Source organism: Eptesicus fuscus, chromosome 25, assembly GCF_027574615.1.
Source record: "Eptesicus fuscus isolate TK198812 chromosome 25, DD_ASM_mEF_20220401, whole genome shotgun sequence".
Classification (NCBI taxonomy): domain Eukaryota; kingdom Metazoa; phylum Chordata; class Mammalia; order Chiroptera; family Vespertilionidae; genus Eptesicus; species Eptesicus fuscus.
The window spans coordinates 733,532-759,266 of record NC_072497.1 but is presented as its reverse complement, the minus strand read 5'-3'; the positions used below and the strand labels follow the sequence as shown (position 1 = coordinate 759,266).

General features: G+C 59.9%; 2 protein-coding genes across 4 annotated transcripts in view; one reads left to right on the top strand and one right to left on the bottom strand.

Moving 5' to 3' along the window:
- Window positions 1-1,125: 1,125 nt before the first annotated feature.
- Window positions 1,126-16,742, top strand: IDH3A (isocitrate dehydrogenase (NAD(+)) 3 catalytic subunit alpha). Its single transcript, XM_054713347.1, has 11 exons — window positions 1,126-1,218; window positions 3,997-4,059; window positions 7,324-7,407; window positions 9,376-9,490; window positions 10,248-10,435; window positions 10,817-10,950; window positions 12,107-12,209; window positions 12,309-12,373; window positions 13,668-13,752; window positions 14,150-14,302; window positions 16,255-16,742. The coding sequence occupies exons 1-11, from the start codon at window positions 1,192-1,194 to the stop codon at window positions 16,336-16,338; spliced, it is 1,101 nt and encodes a 366-aa protein (XP_054569322.1). The 5' UTR covers window positions 1,126-1,191; the 3' UTR covers window positions 16,339-16,742.
- A 1,178-nt stretch (window positions 16,743-17,920) lies between these two features.
- Window positions 17,921-25,735, bottom strand: part of ACSBG1 (acyl-CoA synthetase bubblegum family member 1) — a 30,552-nt gene continuing 22,737 nt past the window's right edge. For all 3 annotated transcript variants that reach the window (XM_054713391.1, XM_054713390.1, XM_054713392.1), the window contains 7 exons: window positions 25,511-25,687; window positions 24,549-24,730; window positions 22,443-22,673; window positions 21,633-21,850; window positions 20,097-20,236; window positions 19,467-19,713; window positions 17,921-18,227 (listed from right to left, as the gene is read on the bottom strand). In XM_054713391.1, coding sequence (XP_054569366.1) covers window positions 18,151-18,227; window positions 19,467-19,713; window positions 20,097-20,236; window positions 21,633-21,850; window positions 22,443-22,673; window positions 24,549-24,730; window positions 25,511-25,687 — 1,272 coding nt within the window. In that variant the 3' untranslated portion in view covers window positions 17,921-18,150. The remainder of the gene's footprint in view (window positions 18,228-19,466; window positions 19,714-20,096; window positions 20,237-21,632; window positions 21,851-22,442; window positions 22,674-24,548; window positions 24,731-25,510; window positions 25,688-25,735) is intronic.

Below are 25,735 nucleotides of genomic sequence, written 5' to 3'. Positions count from 1 at the left end.
ACCTCTATAGGCGTTGAGAATACAGCACAGCACAGAACAAAAGTCCTGCCCTCCTGGAATTTACCCCTGGGGGAGGAGACGGTCGATAAGTAAGTGAAATGTGAGATGTGCTCAGGAGAAAGAAAGCAGGGAAGGGGGGATAGACAATAGGAAGGAGGTGTTGCCATTTACTAGTAAAATAGTGGCCCAGCCCTAGCCCCTTTGGCTCAGTGGATAGAGCGTCAGCCTGCGGACTGAAAGGTCCCGGGTTCGATTCTGGTCAAGGGCACATGCCCAGGCAGGCTGTGGGCTTGATCCCCTGTGGGGGTGTGTGCAGGAGAGAGCCGATCAATGATTCCCTCTCATCACGGATGTTTCTATCTCTCTCTCCCTCACCCTTTCTCTCTGAAATAAATAAAAATATATTTAAGAAATAAAATAAAATAGTGGCCCTAGCCTTTGGTTCAGTGGGAGGGTCCCGGGTTCGATTCTGGTCAAGGACACGTGCCTCGGTTGCAGGCTTGATCCCCAGTAGGGGGCGTGCAGGAGGCACCCATCGATGTGTCTCTCACATCCATGTTTCTCTGTCTTTCCCTCTCTCCTCCACTCTCTCTAAAAATCAATAGACGCCCTAGCCAGTTTGGCTCAGTGGATAGAGCATGGGCCTGGGGACTGAAGGGTCCCGGGTTGGATTCCTGGTCAAGGGCACATGCCAGGATTGTTGGCTCGATCCCCAGTAGGGGGCGTGCCAAAGCAGCCGATCCAAGATTCTCTCTCATCATGGATGCTTCTTTCTCTCTCTCTCCCTCTCTGAAATCAATAAAAATATATTAAAAAAATAAAAATCAATGGAAAAATATCTTCGGGTGAGGATTTTAAAAAAAAGGTTACAAAAATAAAAATAAATAAATAAAAGGATCGATCAGCATGCGGAAGGCGCAGGGCCGCGACCCTACCTCCATGGTGAGTCAATGAATGAAGGAGGAGCCGGCGGAGCCGGCAGGGGACGCCCCGAACCGGACTGAGCAGCTTCCGGGTCGCCGCGGCGTACGTCACCGTGAGACGAGCCTGGCGATTGGCCAAGAGGAGGCGCGGAGCATCCCCTGGGCGGGCTCTGGGGGGCGGGGCTTCCCGGGGGCGGGGCCCGGCGCGAGCTGGGCGACTGCGCACTCGAGCCGCCCGTGCTGTCGCCGCGGTGAGAGGAGAGACGCGATGGCCGGGCCCGCGTGGGTGTCCAAGGTGAGCGCGGGGCGGCGGGCGGCGGCCGCGCGGGGCGGCGGGCCCGAGGCAGCGGCGGCTCCGTGGCGCGCGCGGCGTGTGGGCAGCCCGCGCCCGGGATGGCCGCGCTGGAGGTGGGGGTGCCGGGTGGGGATGACCAGGACGAGGGAGGGAGGGGCGCGGCCCTGCTCCCGCCGGTCCCCCCGGGCCGGAGCCCAGGTCCTGCGTCGAGCCGACGGGCCGAGGCTGAGCCCGTTCCGCGCTGGGCTGTGACGGCCGGGCCCCCGCGGTCCGCTGGGCGAGGCCGGGTCGTCTCGCGGGCCGCGGGCGCCCGGCAGGAGGCGTCCCGTGGGGGAACCCCGGGCCGCTTCCTGCCGGGTCTCCCTGCCCCCCAGCCCGGCTCTCCCGGGTCTGCCCCTGCGCCTGTGCCCCTCCGAAGGGCGCCCTGCACCCTGGAGTTGCCACCTGGACCCTCGGAGAGGGAAAAGCCAGCAGCTCCCCCGCTTTTTTTGAGGGAGAACCCGCGACCTGGAGCTTGGGCGCTGCTGACAGCTGGGATGCCTGGGCTGGGCTGGGCTCCTGGGTGGCGCTCGCTAACCCTCGCCGTTAGAGGTCATCCTCAAGGTCACGCAGGAAGTCGGTGTCAGAAGGCGAGAGGATCCCAGGCTCCCCCGGCGTCTGGGGTGTTCCCAGTTCTTAGTCCCATTCTGCCTGCTCTGGGGCCAAGGTCACCCCACGGGTTACAGGCACCAGGAAGGACAGGCCCTCCTCGGGTCTCCTGGGGCTGGGCACCAGCAGTCACCTAGAAATCTGACCTGAAAAACGTCATTTATTTTTTTTTTTAGAAAAAGTACATTTTATTGATTTTTAATAGAGAGGAAGGGAGAGGGATAGAGAGCTAGAAACATCCATCAGCTGCCTCCTGCACACCCCGCACTGGGGATGTGCCCGCAACCAAGGTACATGCCCTTGACCGGAATCGAACCCAGGACCCTTGCCCACGCTCTATCCACTGAACCACACCGGTCAGGGCAAACTTCACTTTTTTTCCTGTAGAATTTGATACTCTTTTTCCTTGGTGGTGAGTGTAAAGTGATGTCCACATGCCCTTTTTTAAAAAAATTTTTACTTCTTGGTGAAAAAAAAAGCTCGACACTTGGAACGTAGGAGGCTTAGGTTTAAATCCTGGCACGGCCACGGATGGGCTGTGTGACCCCGAACCAATGACCGACCGTCTCTGAGCCATCACAGAGCTGATTGAGGCTTCAATAAAAGATCGTGGCCCTGGCCGGTGTGGTTCAGTGGATAGAGCGTCAGCCTGCGGACTGAAGGGTCCCGGGTTCGATTCCGGTCAAGGGCATGTACCTTGGTTGCGGGCACATCCCCAGTAGGGAGGTGTGCGGGAGGCAGCTGATGGATGTTTCTAACTCTCCCTCTCCCTTCCTCTCTGTAAAAAATCAATTAAAAAATATATTTATATAAAAAAAAAAGATCGTGGGGGTGCCCGGGCCCTGCCTACGGAAGGTGTGGGTACCCACAGGTTTCTTTTGCAGTCGCCACGCAGACCACGGTTCCCGGGCGTCTGTCACGGCGTTACCCCGTAACCGGGTTCTGTGTGTGGGGTGTGTGTGTGTGTGTGTGTGTGTGTGTGTGAGAGTGTGAGAGTGACGGTAGCTGTCATGTCACATGTGTCACTGTCTAAGCAGAAGTCAATCCCTTCAGCGCGGAGCTTACACTTAATACCCGCTCGGCTGTGGCAGGCGGGGCACGAGGCCTGCAGACGCGGGATCACGGAGGGACCATGGCGGCCCCGCCGGTCACGTGCTGGTCGGCAGTGTGTCGCCTTTGGCGTGGGTCTGCAGGAAAACACGCCGCTTTTGCACGCGTGGATGCTGAGAGTGTGTTGGGTTGGGGAGTCAGAAGACAGGGCTCCCCTCTGACCTGGACTCCCTGCTCCCGGTGACCTTTGACCGTCATTTGACCTCTGCGGGGCCAGTTTTTCCCCTTTAGGGATTGGAGCAGAAGGTGCCTCGGAGACGGTCATTTGGGGAAGACCCAAATGTGTTTTTTAAAAAATATATATTTTATTGATTTTTTTTTTTTTTTTTACAGAGAGGAAGGGAGAGGGAGAGTGAGTTAGAAACATCGATGATAGAGAAACATCCATCAGCTGCCTCCTGCACACCCCCCACTGGGGATGTGCCCGCAACCAAGGTACATGCCCTTGACTGGAATCGAACCCGGGACCCTTCAGTCCACAGGCCGACGCTCTATCCACTGAGCCACACCGGTCAGGCACCAAATGTTTGACCTGAAAACGTAGTTTCGTTCTCCCTTCGACATCTCTCGACAAACTTACGTCCATGAAGTTGGCTTTACAGTGTGCAGAGCTTTAAGTTCTCAGAGCCGAAGGGAATCCGAATGTGTAGGTGTCCGGATCTGAGGCGGCTTACCACATGTAACGGATACGTGAGAAGATATTGCTCGGAAGTTCCCGGCCTTTTTTTTTAATCCTCACATGAGGATATTTTTTCCCCATTGATTTTTTAGAGAGAGTGGAAGGAGAGGGAGAGACAGAGAAACACCGATGTGAGAGAGACACATCGATGGGTTGCCTCCTGCACGCGCCCCCGACCAGGGCCGCGAGCCGGCAGCCGAGGTACGCACCCTTGACCGGAATCGAACCCAGGACCCTTCCGGCGCTCTGCCCACTGAGCCAGACTGGCTAGGGCCATCTTTGCTTCTTAATCCCCGGGGTTGAATTCTGTGCGTGACATTTCTTTGTTGATGTTAATCTAGGTCTCTCGGCTGCTGGGAGCCGTCCACACCCCAAAACAGGTGACCAGAGGTTTTGCTGGTGGCGTGAGTATAATTATGTCTTTGATTTTATTTTTTCCTTTTAGAAGTTTCTCAAGAAAGATGCTCTAACACGTCAAACAGCCCTTTACCTCCATGTATGTAAAATTAGGGTAAATTGGGCCATACTTACACACTGTATCTTAAAATTATGGGCTAACATGCAGAAACCTATTAGGTCACATTTAAAAGAATTATATTACAGCCGAGGAGCCTTGTTAAAAATAGATGGATGTCTCCCTTGAGCCTGTTCCTTTATTTCACAACCTCATTTTGTAAGACAGGTGGTTGTTTATTTCTTCCAAACCTCGTACAAATGGAGAACACGTTGTTGAGAAGCTTCAGAACCTGCTTTGCCTTTTTACGTTGTGAGCTTCCCTAAAAGCGGCAGGCGGGTCGCCAAGGGAACGGACGCCTCGGACATCTGTCAGGTCCTGAGGCATCTGCTGTCCTTCCGCGGTCTGGATAGGGGATCACCCTGGTGGATCCTCTGTCTCTCATGAAATCTGCTGCTTTCCCCGTCCCCGGCGCCAGAGTCCTGCGCTTTTAAAGGCGGACGCCACATGTCCAGAGCACTCTGAGCCTGGGGGTCAGCGGCCTCCTAGACGCTGTGGATTGAGCCTTCCTGCAGAATCTGGTTGGGTTTCCTGATTCCTCTACTCCCAGATCACATCCGGGTCCTGAGGCATCTGTAAGACCACAGTACATTTTCCCACCGATTTACTTTCTTTTTAAAAAAATATACATTTTATTGATTTCAGAGAGGAAGGGAGAGGGAGAGATAGATAGAAACATCCATGATGAGAGAGAATCATTGATCGGCTGCCTCCTTCACACCCCACACTGGGGATTGAGCCCGCAACCCGGGTATGTGCCCTTGGCTGGAATCGAACCTGGGACCTTTCCGTCCGCAGGCTGATGCTCTATCCATTGAGCCACACCAGCCAGGGCCCGCTTTATCTTCTGAGCTGTGGCATAAAGCAGGTTTTATTCGGTGGCCTGAGGACATTGATCCGACGTGTTGGGAGAACAGGAAGCAGCAGCCAGGGGTTCCGGGCTCTGCTCACGCGAAGACGCGGGCTGCGGCTGCACCTCGAGGCTACGGGCAGCGAAGCGAGCATTTCAGACGCGTTTCTGGGAGCTAACGAGACGGTCGTTGCGCTCTGCTGTTACTTAATTTCCAGACTCCCCGTTAAAAAAAAAAAAATTAGCCTGTTGGGGCGGGGGCTGTATCTGAAAGAAAAGAAGAGAAACGAATCTTTTCTTTTTTTAAAAAATATTTTTATTGATTTCAGAGAGGAAGGGAGAGGGAGAGAAAGATAGAAACATCAATGATGAGAGAGAATCATTGATTGATTGCCTCCTGCACGCCCCCTACTAGGGATCGAGCCTGCACTCAGGCATGTGCCCTTGACTGGAATCGAATCCGGGACCCTTCAGTCTGCAGGCTGACGCTCCATCCACTGAGCCAACCGGGCCAAGGCTAGAAATGAATCTTACTTATTTATTTTAAAAAATATATTTTATTGATTTTTTACAGAGAGGAAGGGAGAGGGATAGAGAGTCAGAAACATCGATGAGAGAGAAACATCGATCAGCTGCCTCCTGCACACCCCCTACTGGGGATGTGCCCACAGCCAAGGTACATGCCTTTTACCGGAATCGAACCTGGGACCCTTCAGTCCGCAGGCCGATGCTCTATCCACTGAGCCAACCGGTGGGCTGGACCCGAATCTTTTAAAAGATTTCTGCAGTTTGTGCAGAAAAGTGGAACCAGGCCCCCTGCTCAGGGCGTGTCCCTGGGAGGCAAAAGACCAGGGAAACTTGAATCAGGGATTTTTTTTTTTTTTTTTAAGTAGCAACAGGTGACGGGAACTGGGGAAGGCCAGGGAGCTTGTCTGGGCCAAACCTCCAGGTCGGGGAGGGTCCCCGCGTGACGACGGACCGTTTTCTAGATGGAGAGGGAGGGTCAGCCTGTTCTCTTAATGGATTTAAATCCCCTCGTCATTTTCCCTGACACGTTTTTGTTTCTACGTTTGAAATGCTGGCTTCCTTCTGTTTGCAGCCTTTGCAATAAATCGCTGACGCTACTTTACAAATATACACGTCCCTCTAAAGCAGCGGTTCTCAGCCTTCCTAATGCCGCGGCCCTTTAATACAGTTCCTCATGTCTCGACCCACAGGGTGAGAACCGCCAGCAGGGTCGCCCAAGACCATCGGAAAACACAGATATTTACATTACGATTCATCACAGTAGCAACATTACAGTTAGGAAGTAGCAACGAAAATAATTTTATGGTTGGGGTCACCACTACATGAGGAGCTGTATTAAAGGGTCGCGGCATTAGGAAGGTTGGGAACCACTGGTCTAAAGGGTAACCCAGGCTTCCCGGGTATGACCACGGGAGCTATGCCCACTGGTGACAAGTTTACGTCCGTGACATTTCTCATGAAGGAGCCAGTTTTTTAAAGGAACTCGGGAAAGCGGAGACCCTCTCCGACGTGGAGCCTCCGAGTGACAGGCAGACCCCGGGGGTGTTCCGAGTGCCAGGAAGTCTCACCAGACGGGACAGGTTTCCGTGGGAATCCGCACTTTCCGGGACCCGTGTGGAGAGCCAGACCTCGCCTGCCCGCGAAGCTCAGGACACTGTTGACATGTGTCGCGCGCTCTGCTTTCCCAGACTTGAATTCCTGGGCCCTTTGTGGCTTGTCGGAAAAGGAATATCCATTGGGAAGTCTCCCGGATAGTTTTTTTGTTTGCCTGTTTTTTTTAAAAATAGATTTTTATTGATTTCAGAGAGGAAGGAGAGGGAGAGAGAGAGATAGAAACATCAATGATGAGAGAGAATCATGGATCGGCTGCCTCCTGCACGCCCCCCCACTGGGGATCGAGCCTGCAACCCCGGGCATGTGCCCTGACAGGGAATCAAACCCAGGACCCTTCAGTCCCCAGGCCGGCGCTCTATCCACTGAGCCACACCAGCCAGGGCTCCCGAGTCGTTTTAGTTTATTTTTGTTGCATCTAAAGAGCATCCGTTGAGTTCCTTGCACAGCCTCTTAACTCCGGGGCGGAGAATAGCGGAGTCTCTGGTGTCTCCCGCCTTTGATGGCCCAGGGAGGAAGGTCTGTTCTCTTAACGGCCTTTGGGTCTTCTCGATGCCCCCCCCCCCCCCCCCACAATCCGCCCCAAGCGGGTTTGTCAACGACGTTCTTTTTTAAACCTTCAAAAATCGATTCTTACTGACTTCCTTGATGGTTTCTCCCATTCAGGTTCAGACAGTCACTTTAATTCCAGGCGATGGCATTGGCCCGGAAATTTCCAATTCCGTTATGAAGATTTTTGACGCCGCCAAAGTAAGTGGACTTTAAAAATCCCTTTCATTTGTAGACAAGTTTCTGAGCCACTCGGACGGAGTCTGTGACCTCTCGGGACGAACTGTTCGCATCTGTAGGACGTGGAGATGGTCTGTCGTGGATCTTCACGACTTGAACTTGAATGTCGGTGTTCGCTGCTGCACTTGAGGCTGCCGCCGTGGCTTCGGTTCTGTGGAAAGGATTTGTGGGTCTCTGACCCTTGCCCGGGCGTGAGGTCTCGCAGTCCTACTGTGTGCCGCCTCCTGCCTTCCTGCCCACAAGAATACAGTTGATATTTCTTTTTCTTTTTTTAATATATTTTATTGATATTTTACAGAGGAAGGGAGAGGGATAGAGAGTTAGAAACATCGATGAGAGAGAAACATCGATCAGCTGCCTCCTGCACACCTCCCACTGGGGATGTGCCCGCAACCAAGGTACATGCCCTTGACCGGAATCGAACCCGGGACCCTTCAGTCTGCAGGCTGACGCCCTATCCACTGAACCACGCCGGTCAGGGCAGGTGGATATTAAGTCCTTTTGTTGTGGGACGTAGGGAACTTGGACTTTGTTTGACACGCTGCTCTGCGGTCGCTGTTTATAGCTGCCGGGTGATAGGCTGTGTGAGATTAAGTCTGGGTGAAGGTCCCTGTGCACAAAGCACGCCTCGTTCCGAGCTCATGCCTAGTCCACACTCCACACGGAGGGATGTGAGGGCAGGAAAGGATGATGCTAAGACTGTTACCGTCTTAGGTCATGTCACGCATCTTGCATTTTTCCTAAACAGCTTCCTGAGAGAGACCGTCCATGCCGTACAACCCACCCCTTTAAAAGCGTCCACTTCAGTGGGCTTTAGTACATTCACAGTTGTGCAATCTTCACACCATCTAATTTTAGAACATTTCCGTCACCCGAAAAGAAACCCCATACTCATTAGCAGGCACTCCCCTCCCCCCGGCTCTCCCCCTCCCCCGGCCCGTCACCAGCCCACGCGACCACTCCGCTACTTGTCTCCGCAGAGGTGCCGCCTCTGAATGTCTCATCCGCGTAGGATCTGCTAGGGGGGCTCGTGGCTGGCCTGTGTCTCACCCCGTGTGCCCGGGCTCACCCACGTATCGGTTGTCCGCAGCGTCCCGGGAGCATGCTGCTCCACTCCTGATGGTGTTCTAATTATAGCCCGTGAAGAGTGTGAGAAACTGAAGTGGGCAGGTGGCAGCTGGGAGTGCCACTGGATAGGGCTGTGAAGCGGAGAGTCCCCGTGGGCGAGCTGGAGAGCAACGTCTCTTTTTCTTTTTTAAAATATATTTGGGCCCTAACCCTAACCCTAACCCGAGCCGGAACCCTAACCCTAACCCTAATCTGAGCCTGAGCCCTAACCCTAACCCTAACCCGAGCCTGAACCCTAACCCTAACTCTAACCTGAGCCTGAACCCTAACCCTAACCCTAACCTGAGCCTGAACCCTAACCCTAACTCTAATCTGAGCCTGAACCCTAACCCTAACCTGAGCCTGAACCCTAACCCTAACTAACCTGAGCCTGAACCCAAACCCTAACCCTAACTTGAGCCTGAACCCTAACCCTAATCCAAAAAAATAAAATTAAAAAAAAATATATATATATATATTTGTACTGATTTCAGAGAAGGAGAGAGAGATGGAAACATCCATGATGAGAGAGAATCCTGGATCGGCTGCCTCCTGCACGCCCCACACTGGGGATCGAGCCTGCCCCCCGGGTATGTGCCCTGACGGGGAATCGAACCGTGGCCTCCTGGTTTGTAGGTCAATGCTCAACCACTGAGCCACGCCGGCTGGGCATGACATGGCTTTCTGTGTGCCGGGCCCTTCCTGGGCCTCCGTGGTGTGTGCTCACCGGTCGCGTCCGAAGGGGAGTGTGTTGGGAACTGGAGGGACGGTCGCTCACGCTCAGTCTTTCCCGCTGCCCGCGCTCGGCGGTGTGGCACGCAGGCGCCCATCCAGTGGGAGGAGCGGAGCGTCACTGCCATTCAGGGGCCCGGCGGGAAGTGGATGATCCCCCCGGAGGCCAAGGAGTCCATGGACAAGAACAAGATGGGCCTGAAAGGTAGGCGCACGCGGGCGGGGGCGGGCGGGGGCGGGCGCTGCTCCCGCTGGTACGCGTTCGGGAGTCACGCATCGAAGCGAAGTAGAGCTGGCCCCAGGCAGCAGCGCACTCAGCGCGGGCTGTGTTCACTGTGGGACAGAGTCTTCCCAGTGACATCGAGTGTTTACTGGCTGGTGTCGAATGAAAGCACGTTTATCTTGACCGAGGCTTATCTTTCGCCTACTTATTACATTTTTATTGATTTCAGAGAGGAAGGGAGAGAGAGAGAGAGAAACATCCATGATGAGAGAGAATCATGGATCGGCTGCCTCATGCACGCCCCACTACTGGGGATGGAGCCCACAGTCCGGGCATGTGCCCCGATTGGGAATCGAACCAGCAACCTCCTGGTTCCTAGGTTGACGCTCAACCACCGGCCGGGCCAAAGTGGGATTTCAAGTAAAATACTGGGCACTTGTGTTTATGAAGGAGAGGGGAGCCCTGGCCGGTGTGGTTCAGTGGATAGAGCGTCGGCCTGTGGACTGAAGGGTCCCGGGTTCGATTCCGGTCAAGGGCATGTACCTTGGTTGTGGGCACATCCCCAGTGGGAGGTGTGTAGGAGGCAGCTGATCGGTGTTTCTCTCTCATCGATGTTTCTAACTCTCTATCCCTCTCCCTTCCTCTCTGAAGAAAAAAACAAAACAAAAAAACAATAAAATATATTTTAAAAAAAAGGGGGGGGATCCGGTTGTCATCTGGGGGTTCTTCTTCACTGCAGGCCCTTTAAAGACCCCGATCGCCGCCGGCCACCCGTCCATGAACTTACTGCTGCGTAAGACCTTCGACCTTTACGCAAATGTCCGGCCATGCGTCTCCATCGAAGGCTATAAGACCCCTTACAATGACGTGAATATCGTCACCATTCGCGAGAACACGGAGGGCGAGTACAGCGGAATCGAGCACGTGGTACGTTCCTTCCCGACGCCTGTTCTTCCCACTTGGGCTGCTTCCTGTGCGCCTGGCCAGCTGTTCAGGTTCCCAGTGAGAACATCTGGAGGTCGTCCACCTTGACCTCTGGGAGGTGTGGGCATTGGTCTTGGTCCTGGGAACATGCCCCCTGTTTGAGTTTTGAATCCGGACTTCACAGCAGTGCTCATGGGCAGGTGACCATCTCAGCACCTACCTCAGTTTTCCTCATCCGTGCAATGGGTCCACGTGACCCCCACTGCCGCCCACGGTTGCTGGCACCGGGCGAGCCCGCCACTCACGCTGCTGCTGACCCGGGCAGCTGCTAGTGCCCGGCGTGGCCGCACCCTCTCCAGCACGGCAGGCCCTCCTGTCTTTCAGATCGTGGACGGCGTCGTGCAGAGCATCAAGCTCATCACCGAGCAGGCGAGCAAGCGCATCGCGGAGTTCGCCTTCGAGTACGCCCGCAACAACCACCGCAGCAACGTCACCGCCGTGCACAAAGCCAACATCATGTGCGTCCCGGGTTCCTGGGGTCTCTAAAACCACCTGTACCCTGCGGGGCGCGGGGGCAGGTCTCTCTTTTACGTGCCTCACCGGGTGCTGATGGAGCAGGTTGGGGGAGGGCGGGAGTGCAGGTCCTGGGAGGGTAAGGAGGGGCTGAGAAATACCAGGCGCTCCGGCGTCTGGGGCCCCAGCGGACGGGGCCCCGAGAGTGTTTCTGAAATGGGACACGTGCTCGGGGCGTGCACTAGTCTCGCTCCAGGGCTGGTGCTGTCCGTGGGTCATTCTCACAGTGTCCCTCCTCCTCGGCCCTGCTGTCCCCCGCTGTCCCCCGCCGCCTGAGTGTCAGGTACAGGCTCCTGACCTGGGAGAAGTGCTGGGCGTGTGAACAGTCACACCGTGCAAACCACAGAGTCGTTAACCTTGTAGAGCAATCTGCACTTTCTCATTAATAGGTGTTTCTTAATTCTTGCTGCTGCCTGAAATGTAATTTCACTGTCGCCGACATGACCCATCTGGGCTTCTGGGACTCCATTTCTTTTCTTTTTTAAAATTTACTTTATTATTATTATTATTTTTTACATATTTTTGTTGATTTCAGAAAGGAAGGGAGAGAGAGCTAGAAACATCAATGATGAGAATCATGGATCGGCTGCCTCCTGCATGCCTCCTACTGGGGATCACGAACCTGGGCATGTGCCTTTGACCGGAATCGAACCCGGTACCTTTCAGTCCACAGGCCGATGCTCTATCCACTGAGCCACACCGGCCAGGGATGGGACTCCATTTCTTTCTTTCTTTTTTTTTTTTTAAATGTTGGGAGATTCCTTCTCTTTTTTTAAAATATATTTTATTGATTTTTTACAGAGAGGAAGAGAGAGGGACAGAGAGCCAGAAACATCGATGAGAGAGAAACATCGATGAGAGAGAAACATCGATCAGCTGCCTCTTGCACACCCCCCACCGGGGATGTGCCCGCAACCAAGGCACATGCCCTTGACCGGAATCGAACCTGGGACCCTGGAGTCCGCAGGCCGACGCTCTATCCACTGAGCCAAACCGGCTTCGGCTGGGACTCCATTTCTTGAACTCACTTTACTTCTCTGATTTGACGCTTGTCTTTCTGCGAGCGTTTGCTTTCAACAGCTTCCGTTTGGTTCAACACAGGCGCATGTCCGATGGGCTCTTTCTGCAGAAATGCAGGGAAGTGGCAGAGAACTGCAAGGACATTAAATTCAACGAAATGTACCTGGACACGGTGTGCCTGAATGTGAGTCCACGCTCCCCGGCTCTGAGCTCCCTGTGGCGGGCGGGGAGTCTGCGTGCGTGCAGCTTGGACGGCTAACTGCACACGGCGCGTCTCTTGCAGATGGTCCAGGATCCGTCCCAGTTTGACGTCCTCGTTATGCCCAACTTGTACGGAGACATCCTGAGGTAGGTGGCCGCCCCGCTCGGCCGGGAGGGGCTTTAGGAATGCCCGGAAGGAGGGGGTGCTTGCTGGGAGCTGGGCGTCGAGCTGTGACCGCCCGGGTGGTGGTGTCCGCGTGCACACGGTGGGCTTCTCCCCGCGTGGGCCGCGTGGCCGGGCCACTGCTCCCTGGTCGCGAGCTCCTGCTTCACGGCCTCCACAGGTGTCGCTGGCTGGCTGGCGGGCGGACTGACTCTGGTTTCTGTATTGCTGGTTGGGTGGCTGGTCATTTTTATAGATTTTTTGGAGACTTCGGACGTAATTTCAGACTAGCAGGGAAGTAGCAAGCGAGGTACACAGAGTTCCCGTGTCCTCGGAACCACGGTTCACCTTTTGCCACGTTTCCTGTGTTTCTACCCTCTGCACACTCACACGCATGATGGCCACGTGGTGACTTGCTGAGTCCCTCCTTCTCACACAGAAGCTATGCATCTGGTGTTGGCATAGCTTTTTCTTCTGTGTGTGTGACTGCCAGTCAGTCAGGACTCGGTCTTATTCTGTGGCTGCAGCCGTCACCTTCCGTCATGGGGACCCTACTCTGCTCAGGGCATCGCTGTGAGCGGCCACTCGCTACCGGCACAGCCTGTGTCCGGGCTCCTCCCGACTCCTAACTAGTCCTGGGCCGTGTCTCCCTGGGGCCCTGTGCTCCCAACTCTCCTAACTAGTCCTGGGCCGTGTCTCCCTGGGGCCCTGTGCTCCCAACTCTCCTAACTAGTCCTGGGCCGTGTCTCCATGGGGCCTTGTGCTCCCAACTCTCCTAACTAGTCCTGGGCCGGCCGTGTCTCCCTGGGGCCCTGTGCTCCCAACTCTCCTAACTAGTCCTGGGCCGTGTCTCCCTGGGGCCCTGTGCTCCCAACTCTCCTAACTAGTCCTGGGCCGTGTCTCCATGGGGCCCTGTGCTCCCAACTCTCCTAACTAGTCCTGGGCCGGCCGTGTCTCCCTGGGGCCCTGTGCTCCCAACCCTCCTAACTAGTCCTGGGCCGTGTCTCCATGGGGCCCTGTGCTCCGGGCTCTCCTAACTAGTCCTGGGCCGGCCGTGTCTCCATGGGGCCCTGTGCTCCGGGCTCTCCTAACTAGTCCTGGGCCGGCCGTGTCTCCATGGGGTCCTGTGCTCCCAACTCTCCTAACTAGTCCTGGGCCGGCCGTGTCTCCATGGGGCCTGGTCCTTCTGGTGGAGGAGGGTGTTGAAGGCTGAAGACGAGGTGCTGGGGGAGATGTTTTGTTTTTCAAACCGACGTCCGACGTCCTCTCTGCCCCCAGCGACCTGTGTGCGGGACTGATCGGCGGTCTTGGCGTGACACCGAGTGGCAACATTGGCGCCAACGGGGTCGCGATCTTCGAGTCGGTAAGGACGCTGCTGACGCTCATGGCCGAATGCGGGCGACGGCGTGAGGACCGGGAGGGGGACCTGTATAAACCTGTGTGAACTCGGGTTTTCTCGTTGTTTTGTGGAGGCTTTTTACATACGCTCGGTGTAGTCATTCGTTTTCCAGCTCTGTATCTTATTACTTATCCTTCCTCGGTTAAGATATTTTAGCAGAAGTTGATAAAGGTGGTTAGTCTGTAGTTTTGCAATTAAAAAAAGTAAAAGTTACTCTCGCCCTTTCATTTGTGCGGCCTTATTTCTAGGCCTTTGTCTGATGAGGGGGAGCAGCCGCTGCCCAGGGTCTCCCACGGGTGCGGCCCCGGAGGAGGCTGCCTCCCGTGCCCCTGACTGTGCTGCGCCCCCCCGCCCCCCGCAGGTCCACGGGACGGCCCCCGACATCGCGGGCAAGGACATGGCCAACCCCACGGCCCTGCTGCTCAGCGCCGTGATGATGCTGCGCCACATGGGGATGTTCGACCACGCCGGGCGCATCGAGGCCGCCTGCTTCGCGACTATTAAGGGAGGCAAGGTACCGTACGCGTCGCCCGCGTGTCCTCCGCGTGTGCTCCCCGGGCCGACTCTGGGTGTGCGCGCATCTGTGCGTTTGCTGAGGGAGGGGCCGCGTGTTTCGCGACTATTAAGGGAGGCAAGGTACCGTACGCGTCGCCCGCGTGCGTGTGTCCTCCGTGGGGTTCACCTGTGGGGAGCAGGTGGTGGCGCCCCGCAGCCCGGAGGACTGACGCAGCACGGCTTCCTCCTCGAGGTCCCGGGCCGACTCTGGGTGTGCGCACATCCGTGCGTTTGCTGAGGGAGGGGCCGCGTGTTTCGCAGGGGAGGGCTGAGAGGCGCTGAGCGCTGTGGGGAGAGCAGAGGCTGGGAGGCGGAGCCAGCGCAGGCCCGGGTATCCCCTTGGTGGTGATGGGATCTTAGCCAAGGCCGTTACTTTTTCTACGCGGCTTTTTTCTCCTCCCAACCAAAAGCTACTGTGTGTGTTATATGGTATGAAAAAGAACAACTGAGGAATGAGATAAGGTCTCGGGCCTCCAGGAGATCTGAGGCGAGCGGTAGGTAGAGGCAGATGTGTCTACGACACGGTATTATACGGTATGCCACGTGCATCAGAAACATCTACCTAATAAAAGAGAAAGATGCAAATTGACTGTACCTTCACAACACCCACCAGCCAATCAGGAGTGAGTATGCAAATTAACCCAACAAAGCTGTTGGGTTAATTTGCATACATGTGCCGAGTGGCCGGGGGCGGGACGCAGGCATTCCGCACTGCCCCAGCCGCTCCTGGCCTCTGGGCAGCGTGGGAAGGCGGAAAGAACGCTCCGGGCGGAGCGAAGGCGGTGCCAGCAGCCGGGGGGAGGAAGGCCCATTCTTGCACGAATCTTCATGCATCGGGCCTCTAGTAGAAGTATGAACGATACTGGGGTGCTTGCAGTTTACGTCAAGCTGTGTGAGAGCACGCACCTCAGCACAGCACACTGCTCTATGAGGTGGGTCCTACAATGCACCCCATTCTATAGATGAAGAAACTGAGGCACCGAGATTACATCATCTGTCTAAGGTCTCAGGGCCACATGGCAGAGCTGGGTCACGCCCAGTCCGGCTCTGGCCCAGGAGTGTCACTGTTTCCGTGAGCGCTGGTGGCCGCGGAGGCGATGGAGCACCCTGCACGCACCCTGCACGCGGGCGGAGAACGGAGGAGGGGATGGCCTTAAGGCTGATCCATCCTCCGAGGCCTCTTCCTTTCTGAATCGCAGTAAAACACGCCTAGTGCCAAACTGACCCCGTTTTTGAAGTGGCATTGAGCACGCTCACACCGCCGTGCCAGCGTCGCCACCGCCCATCTCCGGGCCTTTCCTCATCCAGGGACACTGCCTCACACCCGTCGTCTGGGGCGGCCTTGTTGCACGCAGCTCCGTTTTCAGGGTCGGCTCCTTTAAAAACAGCCCTGCAATCTGAAATCACTTCTCACCGCCAGAAGGCAAGAAACCCGGACTTGTCTTCCACAGCCGGGCAGTCCGACTGAGGGGCGTGGGGCTTTGCGTTTTTTATTCTGACGCTGCTGCGTCTGTGCGTTTAACGTTTAACCGAAGAGAGAACACAGGGGCTGCTGGTTAGCAGGCCGCGGAGGTGGGAGAGGACATGGAGGTCCGTGTGGGCGTGGCCAGGGGAGGGGCCAGTTGAAAGCAGTGGCTGTGATTGACATGCTACCTTAGTCTGTTCCCCAGCCTCCAAAACAGATCCAAATGTCTTTCAAGTTCCTTAAACGTTAGGAATTCCCCAGGGGAGTCACGAGTCCCTGGTTTGGATGTGAGTGTCCATCCTCAGTGTTTCCTCAGGGGCCTGTCCTGGGGGGCGGGGGGGGCGGGCCTGGCGGGCGCCGTGAGCGTTGGGAGGAACTGGGCGGAGCCGGACTCATCTCCTCGCTCTGGCTCCGTGCGATCCGTTACTTTGCTTTCCCTTCCTCAGAGCTTGACAAAGGACTTGGGAGGCAATGCCAAGTGCTCGGACTTCACAGACGAAATCTGCCAGCGAGTGAAGGACTTGGAGTAAGGTTCCCGCCGGCGTGTCCGCACCAGCCGCTCCTAACGCCGCCACGTCAGCCGCCTGCGCGCACGCCCCGTGTGCACTCGGCCCCCCCGTCCCCGACCGAGCCCACTCCTGTCGGCCTTTTCACAAACCGGAGCAGAGGATGCAGGCGATGCCCGAGGTCTGCTCCCAGGGACGCCCCAGTGCGTGACCGGTTTGCCGAGGTCTGTTTGGTACACGTTTTTTGTAAACTCTACGCGGACTGTGTCATTTGCCATTGTTAACCATTTTACACTCCAGTTAAACAGTTTTTCCTCAGCTGTAAATAGGATACAGAATTAATCAGAACACATCTAACTTTCTGAGGAAAAGGTTTTCCTTAGCTTATGAAACATGTAATAGAAATAAAACAGAGTACTGACGTAAGAGCACAGATGACATTCTTACGACGTGAACGGGCACAGGAGAGAGACATCTAGGGACGTGCGCGTCGCACGGTGACTGTGGTCTGTTTACGATGCCGAAGGTGAAGACGGGGTCTGTCCTGTGAAGGACTGAGGAGGAGGAGAGACGTCGGAGCCACGAAGCAGACGAGCTGTAACCGTCGGTGGACAGACAGGTAATACATTGGCCACAGAGACACACAGACGCGGCGCTGGCTCGGTACTGGTCACCTTGAGAGTCCTCTCCTGAGCTTGTCACCAAGGGCAGGGCCCGGACACGCCGAGCGTCGCGGGGAACCGCTCTGAGCTGACGGACACGTCGGATGTGGCGGCTGACCGTGCGCGGCCACACTCCGCTGGTCCCGCTGAAAGGCCTGACCACGCTATTAACTTGATCTTTCCGTGGCCACCCCCCTTCCCCGAGCACCGCCACCAGGAGGCGAGGTCGCAGGGCAGCAGGCGGCTGTGGGCGTGGCTCAGCCCGACCCCCCTGCGCCCGGCATGGTGTTTCTAAACCCTCAGGTGCCGGGTCACCCTCTTCATCGACAGCCAGCCACGCGCCCTTGCCCCTCGCATAGCCACGCAGACCTGTGCTTGGCAGGAAGCGCCCAGGTCCCGGGGTTCCCTGACGACACCCCCGTCTGGGTGCTTTCAGGCTGGGCCCCGGCTCACCCCCTTCCCTGTATCTGCTGTGTAAGCTGCTGCTTCCGCTTTACTGGCTGCGAACGCCTCGGCTCACACTAATGAATAAAGAGCTCCAGAGCTGACTGCGTGTGCCCTCTCCCTCTCCCTCGGGGCCTGGGGCGCTGGTGTGGCCCTGGGAATGGCCGCTTCGCTGGGGTCCTGAGCGGCAGGGGGCCGCGTGCGGGCACCCAGGGTCACTCGTGCCCGCTGTACACAGTCCTCGGGGCTAAAGACCCTCCACCCCGCACGGCTTCCACCTGCTCAGCCGAGAAAAGCGCCAGGGCCTGCTGACAGCTGGTTAAGAAGTTTAATGTCCAGGTCACACGTTAAGGGCACAGGCAGCAGCAGCTCTAGGAGCGGCCGTGAGGGCGAGTGCGTGGGGAGCCCCGGGCGGGAGTGATGGGCTGGCCGCCCGGCAGATTCCAGAGGGAGGGAGTGACAGCGAGGCTTCCCTGCGGCTGTGGAACAGAAGGCCCCCCCCCCCCCCCCCCCGCCAGCTGCTATTGGCCCTTCAGTGCTGGAGGGAGCCGGTCTGTCACCTGAACACACAGCGACGCCGAACACTACAACTACGCACACGGGAAGCTTCTCGGGACGGCCAGCTGCCTGGCCCGCGGCCCCCGAAGGTGGATGCCGGCCTCACAGCCGGCCAGCAGCCCCGCCCGGCCGCAGAGCAGGGGGGCCGGAGGCGCTGGGGGGCCCGGCACCTTCACTCCAGGTAGAAGGAGTCGATGACGTCCTTGTACTTCTCCAGGACCGCCAGCCGCTTCAGTTTCATCGTGGGGCCTGGACGGGGAATGGGAGAAACGCGCGTGTGAGGGATCTGAGGCGTGAGGTCAGGATCCAGTCGCGAGTCCTGTACCCGGAATGAAGCCACGCCGCCCGGGAGCCGGCCCCCGAGCCGGCCGAGTGACCTGCTCCCCACGCGGCGGCAGCCCGTCACTCCAGGGAGCGGCTGCGAGACCTTTCCCTCCTGCATGTCCGGGCCTCTGACCCCTGACCCCTGACCTGCACCCGTCTCTGACCTCCGTGCACTTGAATAAATGACTCAAGTGGCCCAATGAAGACTATAGGTCCTCCTGGCCCACGGGCCTGTGTCTGGGGCAGCCACAGAGAGGCCCCGGTGGTCCCACACCCCGAGGGGGCGTGCAAGTGGCCCTGCAGGTAGCCCTGCCCGCTGACACTTCCGGAACCCCCGGAGAGACCCCAGCCAGCACCGCCGGCGAGCTGCTGGGCGGTGGACCCGCAGAATGACCCGCAGCGCCTGCGCCCCGAGCGGCGGAGTTCTATGTGACACGTTGCACAGCAGCGACAACCGTGCCCGTCCTCAGCACGGGACATGATGCTCTGCCCCCGAGATGGGGACGGGGCGCCTGCCGAGAGGCCTTCGCCACCCCCGGGGGGGGCTGGGAGGGCGCACCAGAGCCGGGGGACATGGCTGATTCGCGGCCCCTCTGTGCTCGCCCACGCTGGGCCGTGTCACCGGAGCCGCCAGCCCGAGTCATTTATGGAGGCGCTTAGCGAGGACACCTGTCTGGCTGGCCGCGCTCAGTGCTGGGCCAGACGGCCAGACGCGCCAGGGACGCGCTCCAGCCTGAGGTCCGAGGGCATCTCACGGAGGCGGCCCTGCCAGCTCCGCGCCCTGAAACGCCCCGAGACGCTGCAGGAGCGCCTGCCGCCCCCCCCTGCCAGGCCGTGCCACGGGCTCTTCCGGTTCTGAGGGCCGCGTCCCGAGGGCCTTCACCCCGACCTGCCACGTGGGCTGACTGTAGGTTTCGGGGTCTCACCCACGAGAGGCAGGCGGCCCCTGGTGACCTCGGGACAGCGGTCCCACAGCTGCCGCCGTCGGATGTCACCGGTTCAAACTAACAAGTCCCAGCCCAGACCTCGTCCCCGTAAGCAGTGTCCTCCCACGTGCAGGAGGTGGGCGCTGGCCACCCCAGCGCCGCCAGGGACCTCTGCTTCCCGCCAGGCACCCCCCTCCCGCCCCCGGAACAGGGGGCCATCAAAGCAAAGCCAGCCTACCCAGCTCGCCGCCCGAAATGGAGAAGTCCCGCTCGAGAATCGCCCACTTCTGGATGTGGTAGGGCCGGGCGGCCGCGTTCCCGTTCACCCGCCGGATGCCCTCCTCGATGGCCCGGTACACGGCCTCGTCCCTGCGGCCCACGATGTCCGACACCCGCGTGGCCCTGCTGCCCACCCGCTGGCAGAACTCCACCGCCTGCTCCGTCAGCGTGTCGGTCGGGTCGCAGGTGTCCGGGTCCAGCGTGCACTGCAAACCGGAGACCGTCAGCCCGCGCCTCGCCCCACGGGACGCGGCCGGCCCGGAGGAGTCGCTGCCGGAGCCGGGAGGCGGGGCCTGTGAGCCGTGGTGTGGGGGTGCGGCTGCCACCCCCACTGGGGAAGGAGCAGAGGTGTGAGCTCAGAGCCCGGAGACCTCGGCGCGAAACCACGAGCCAGAGCAGGGCCCGCAGCTCCCGCCTCGTCCAGCAGCCGGAGCCGCGCCTGCTGAGCGGTGGATGGCTGATGGCCGGGGACAGGGAGGCTGTCCCAAGAGCATGTGCCACCGCACCCCCGGGGGCAGAGGATGGCCCTGGGGGACGGCTGCCAGGTCCCGACCCCGGTCCTGACCCAGCATGCACTGCGGGGACCCACCTTCAGGGTCAGCAGCATGGACAGGAACTTCCTCTGGTCCCCGATCAGCACGGCGCTGCTGACTAGCGGCAGCTCCGTCTTCACGGCCTCCTCGATGGGCACCGGGGGCACGTTCTCCCCGCCCGCCGTGATGATCAGTTCTGGGGGGCGAGGCCGGGCCCGGCTGAACCAGGGCTCGCACCTCGGCCACGGCCCCACGGCTGGACACGCGGGGAGGCCAGAGGTGCCAGCCGCTCTGACCCTCCCCCTCCCCCCTGCTAGGTCCCCCCTCCCTGCCTCTCTGAGCGACACCTTCACCCCTGCAGGCACTGTGCCACCTGCCCTGTGTCAGCAACTCACTTCACCCTCCCCACAGGCCCTGACGGGAGCGCAGCCTTCCCATTGCACAGACGAGGAAACCGAGGCACAGCGCGCGGTTCAGGGACTTGCCCGCGGCCATGGGCAGAGCTGCCTTCAGCGCAGCGCCGTCCAGAGCCCGGGCCCGGGCCCAGGCGTGCCCACATGGCCCTCCGGGACGCCCCCTCCCTTCTCCCCATGGGCCGCCTGCTCGGCCAGGACCGGCTCCGCTGCCTCCAGCAGCCGGCCGCCTCTCCCGTCACTAACGCTCAGGTGCCCCTGTCTTTTGAGTGTGCACGGGGCGGCGCACGGGCCAGCGTGGGGCCTGCCGCTCTGTCTGTCCTCTGAGGCGGCTTCCTTCCTTAATAACAACCCTCGATCAACTCGGGGACCCTGTCCGCCTGCCCCGCCCCCTCCGTTCTACCCAGCTCAGCGAAGGCGAGCTGGTCCCACTCTGTGCTTCTCGAGGGAGTCCGAGGCCCAGCTCTGCCGTCTACCAGCTGGGCGTCCCCAGATGAGTCCCTAACCTCGCTGGCTTCCTCATCAGCAATAAAGCCCTGCCCATCATGGCGGTGGCCCCCGAGGACGCACCCCTCTCGTGGGTGTCAAGGTGGTGGCCCGGCTCCCCCCCCTCACACCTTTGAGACGCCCCGTGATGGAGAGGAAGCCGGAGGGGGGGGGTGTAAATGGTGGTGCCCCCCCCCGACCCCCCCTCACACCTTTGAGACACCCCGTGATGGAGAGGAAGCTGTGGGGGTGTAAATGGTGGTGCCCCCCCCGCCCTGCCCCCCTCACACCTTTGAGACGCCCCGTGATGGAGAGGAAGCCGGGGGGGGGGTAAATGGTGGTGCCCCCCCCGCGCTGCTCCCCCTCACACCTTTGAGACGCCCCGTGATGGAGAGGAAGCCGGGGGGGGGGGTAAATGGTGGTGCACCCCCCGCCCTGTCCCCCCCCTCACACCTTTGAGACGCCCTGTGATGGAGAGGAAGCCGGGGCGGGTGTAAATGGTGGTGCCCCCCCCCGCCCTGCCCCCCCTCACACCTTTGAGACGCCGTGATGGAGAGGAAGCCGGGGGGGGGTGTAAATGGTGGTGCCCCCCCACCCCGCCCCCCCTCACACCTTTGAGACGCCCTGTGATGGAGAGGAAGCCGGGGCGGGTGTAAATGGTGGTGCCCCCCCCCGCCCTGCCCCCCCTCACACCTTTGAGACGCCCCGTGATGTAGAGGAAGCCGTCGCCGTCCAGGCGGCCGAGGTCCCCGCTGTGCAGCCAGCCGTCGGCGTCGATGGCCTCGCGCGTCTTGTCCTCCATGTTCAGGTAGCCCATGAAGACGGTGCGGCCCCACATGCAGATCTCGCCGATGCCCTCCGCGTCCTGGTTCACCAGCTTCGCCCGGCAGCCGGGCACCACCTTGCCGGAGCTGGGGGTGGGGGTGCAAGGGCAGAGGCCTGGTCAGAGGGAGCCGGTTCCTCCAAGCCCGGGGATCAGCCCCCGAGGGCCCTGGGATCCCCAACTTCTCAGTCTGCACCGAGGGCCGGAAGGTGCCCCTCCCAGGCCTCTGCCAGGGGCCTGGCGCTGAGAAGCAGGGCCAAGGAAAGGGTTCTGGTGAATGAATGAATGTGAATGTCCCGGATGGGACGGCTCAGGCTCTGGGACAGATGAGCAGGGACGGGGAGGCAGTTAAGCCCGAGACATGACCTTCACTCACTTCTCAGCACTGACTGTCCTCTCTGCCCACCGGAGGCCGGCCCTGCCCCAGCGTCCACCCGTGTGGCGCCTGTGCCCTCAGCGATGCGGGGCACCTAACACTGTGTGGGTACCAGGAGAACGCCTCCCCGGAGCCCTGCTCTCCACCACAGACCGGGGAACACGGCAGAGACCAGCTCCCCGGGACGGGGACCCTACAGCCCGGGGCCGGAGCTCCGAGCCCCAGGCAGCAGGGGGCCCTGGAGGTGTGAGTGGGGTGTGAGCGGGGTGTGAGCGGGGTGGGTGCGGGCACTGCCCACGCGTACCTGTACAGCCGGAAGTTGCAGGGGCTGGACATGAAGTGGGGGCCCGAGGTCTCGCTGAGGCCGTAGCCTGAGTACAGGCGGATGTCGAGGCCCAGGAAGAAGCGCTGGGTCTCGGCGGCCATGGGGGCCGCTCCGTAGAAGCTCTTCTGACACTTGGCGAAGCCCAGCGCCTGGCGGACCTTGGCCAGCACCAGGTGATCCGCCAGCCTGGCCGCGAAGGGCTTCAGGTCACTGCGGGGGAGGGGGCAGGGCCACAGAGGAAACAACACACACCCACACACTCTCACTAAAGTGATTCTCATCATCGGTGTTTCTCTCTCCCCCACCTTCCTCTGAAATCAATAAAATTTTTAAAATCAATTAAAAAAATGGTGACGATGAGCTGAGACCCTCTCTCGCGGGCACAGGGACCTGGTGTTTGTTTTTACTGTCAACACCCATCATGGGCTCCCTGATCCAGCGAGGGAACTGCCTTCCCGCCTGGGGCCTGGCCCCTCACGGCCCCTTCGGGACCCCGTGCTTCGGACAAGGATCACCCAACAAATGCATCAGCAGCCCGATGTTTCCTTCTCCCTCCCATTCTCCTCTCTCTAAGTCACAAAATAGCCCTGGCTGGTGTGGCTCAGTGGATAGAGCGCCAGCTTGCGGACTGAAGCGCCCCAGGTTTGATTCCGGTCAAGGGCACACACCCGGATTTCGGGCTCGATCCCCAGTGGGGGGCGTGCAGAAGGCAGCCGATCCATGATTCTCTCTCATCGTGGATGTTTCTCTCTCTCTCCCCCTCTCCCTTCCTCTCTGATCAATAAAAATATATATTTAAAAAAGTCACAAAATAAACCTTTAAGAGAAAGGGTGGGTGTTCATTGGGCCACACTGGCCCGGCCTGTTCTCTCCTGACTGCTTGGCGCGGAGGCCGAATCCATCAGTGGTCAGTTTACCTACTGGCCCTGCCTATGAACGTGCCTGCATACGTAGGGGCAAACACGTCTCGAGCCAGGACACAGACGGAGCTGTGTACAGGCACCAGGCCACCAGGAGTACACACGTGCAGAGACTGGCAGCAGTCACGCCTAGACACCCCTGGACAGACGTGTGGGAAAGCCCATAACTGCGCCGACATGCACGTCCGCTTCATGCCTGTGCATAGGACCCGCAGGTGCAGGCACGTGCACACGTCTCATGAGACGGACACCAGCCATGGAAGTATTTCTAACCCGGTCCCGACCCTCGCAGCACCGTGTGGGGGTTAAAAAGCAACTGCGAAGTCACGGGGAAGCCGGGAGCCTGGAAAGCCCACCCCTGTGGCTCCTTCTCCCAGGAGGGAGCGGTCCAAAGGCTGGCGACTCCTGTGGGGCCTGGGAGAGGGCGGGGCCTCCTGTGGGGCCTGAGAGAGGGCGGGGCCTGGGGGGGCGGGGCCTCCTGTGGGGCCTGGGAGAGGGCGGGGCCCCCTGTGGGGCCTGAGAGAGGGCGGGGCCTCCTGTGGGGCCTGGGAGAGGGAGGGGCCTGGGAGAGGGCGGGGCCTGAGAGGGGGCGGGGCCTGGGGGGGGGCGGGGCCTCCTGTGGGGCCTGGGAGAGGGCGGGGCCCCCTGTGGGGCCTGAGAGAGGGAGGGGCCTGGGAGAGGGCGGGGCCTGGGAGAGGGCGGGGCCCCCTGTGGGTCCTGAGGGGGGCGGGGCCTGGGAGGGGCGGGGCCTCCTGTGGGGCCTGGGAGAGGGCGGGGCCTAGAGGGGGCGGGGCCTGGGAGAGGGCGGGGCCTCCTGTGGGGCCTGGGAGAGGGCGGGGCCTCCTGTGGGGCCTGAGAGAGGGCGGGGCCTGGGAGGGGGCGGGGCCTCCTGTGGGGCCTGGGAGAGGGCGGGGCCCCCTGTGGGGCCTGAGAGAGGGAGGGGCCTGGGAGAGGGCGGGGCCTCCTGTGGGGCCTGAGAGGGCGGGGCCTGGGAGAGGGCGGGGCCTCCTGTGGGGCCTGAGAGGGCGGGGCCTGGGAGAGGGCGGGGCCTCCTGTGGGGCCTTGGGAGAGGACGGTCCGCTGCACAGGCTCCCAGCACAGATAGGGGTGGGGGTGAGGGCGGTAGGGGGGCGCGCACACGAGGCTGTGACCCCGCCCTCAGTACCTGCTGGGGCAGCTGAGGTTGTGCTCCAACATCACCGACATGGCCCACAGGAGCATCTTGCGCCGGATGAAGCCAGACTGAGCCACCACCTCCTGGATGCGCTCCATGATCTTCTCCCACACCCGGGGCACCCCCATGTGCGACGTGGGCTCCACCTCCCGCAGCGTGTCCACCAGGCTCCCCTGCTCGCCACAGAGAGAGGCCGCTGGTCAGAGCCGGCGTGGCAGGAGGCGGGCGCCAGGGTGGGCGCGCACCCAGCTCAGGCACCCTGCTCCCGCGCAGACAGGCGCCCACGCACCCGCCCGCATGGCAGGGCTCAGGCTGCGGCTGCTCTTTCCTCCAACAGAACCTGGTGCAGCTCAGAGGTCACTCCCGGGCTAACTCAGTGGCGACATCCGCCCCCTAAGCCGGGGCTGGGTCAGGGGTCGACATGTGACCCCACCTGGGCCAATGAGAGGCCGCGGGAGCCACCTGGGGCTGGAGAAGTCCTGGTGCTAAAAGACAGGCCCAGAGCCCTAGCCGGTGTGGCTCAGTGGATGGAGCGTGGCCTGCGGACTGAAGGGTCCCGGGTTCGATTCCGGTCGGGGGCACGTACCTTGGTTGCGGGCACATCCCCAGTAGGGGGTGTGCAGGAGGCAGCTGATGGATGTTTCTCTCTCATCGATGTTTCTGACTCTCTATCCCTCCCCCTTCCTCTCTGTAAAAATTCAATAAAATATATTTTTAAAAAAGAAAAAGACGGGCCCAGAGAACAGGTAGCGGACGAGGCAGGTGCGGGGGGGGGGGAGGGGGGGGAGGGTGGAAGGTCATCCGTGTTCCTTCTTGTTCAGCCGCTGGGGGCGTGCTGACTGCCGCGGGAAGAATCCTGACTGACAGGATGGGGCGCCGGTGCAGCCCCAACGCATGCCCGGGGCCCGTGAGCACACACGCGGGGACCCCATTTGGGCCGAGGGCAGACTGACCTTCAGGGCGTCGGGCTGGGCGAAGCAGACCTGGGCCCCCCACTGGATGCCCGTCCACAGGTCGTAGATCTGGGCGGCGATGTGGCTGAGGGGCAGGTAGCTGACCACCACCTCCTGCTGGACCTCGGCGGGCTGGATGCTGCCGGCCTGGCTGCCGTACCGAGCCGTCCAGGTGATCTGAGGACGATGGGGGGGCCGCAGGTCGACACGCCACCCCGGAGGTGC

Coding starts and splice junctions, on each gene's coding strand:
- IDH3A (XM_054713347.1), top strand. CDS start 1,192: ATGGCCGGGCCCGCGTGGGTGTCCAAG. Junction 7,408..9,375: donor AGATTTTTGACGCCGCCAAA/GTAAGTGGACTT, acceptor TGTGGCACGCAG/GCGCCCATCCAGTGGGAGGA. Junction 12,210..12,308: donor TGGACACGGTGTGCCTGAAT/GTGAGTCCACGC, acceptor CGTCTCTTGCAG/ATGGTCCAGGATCCGTCCCA.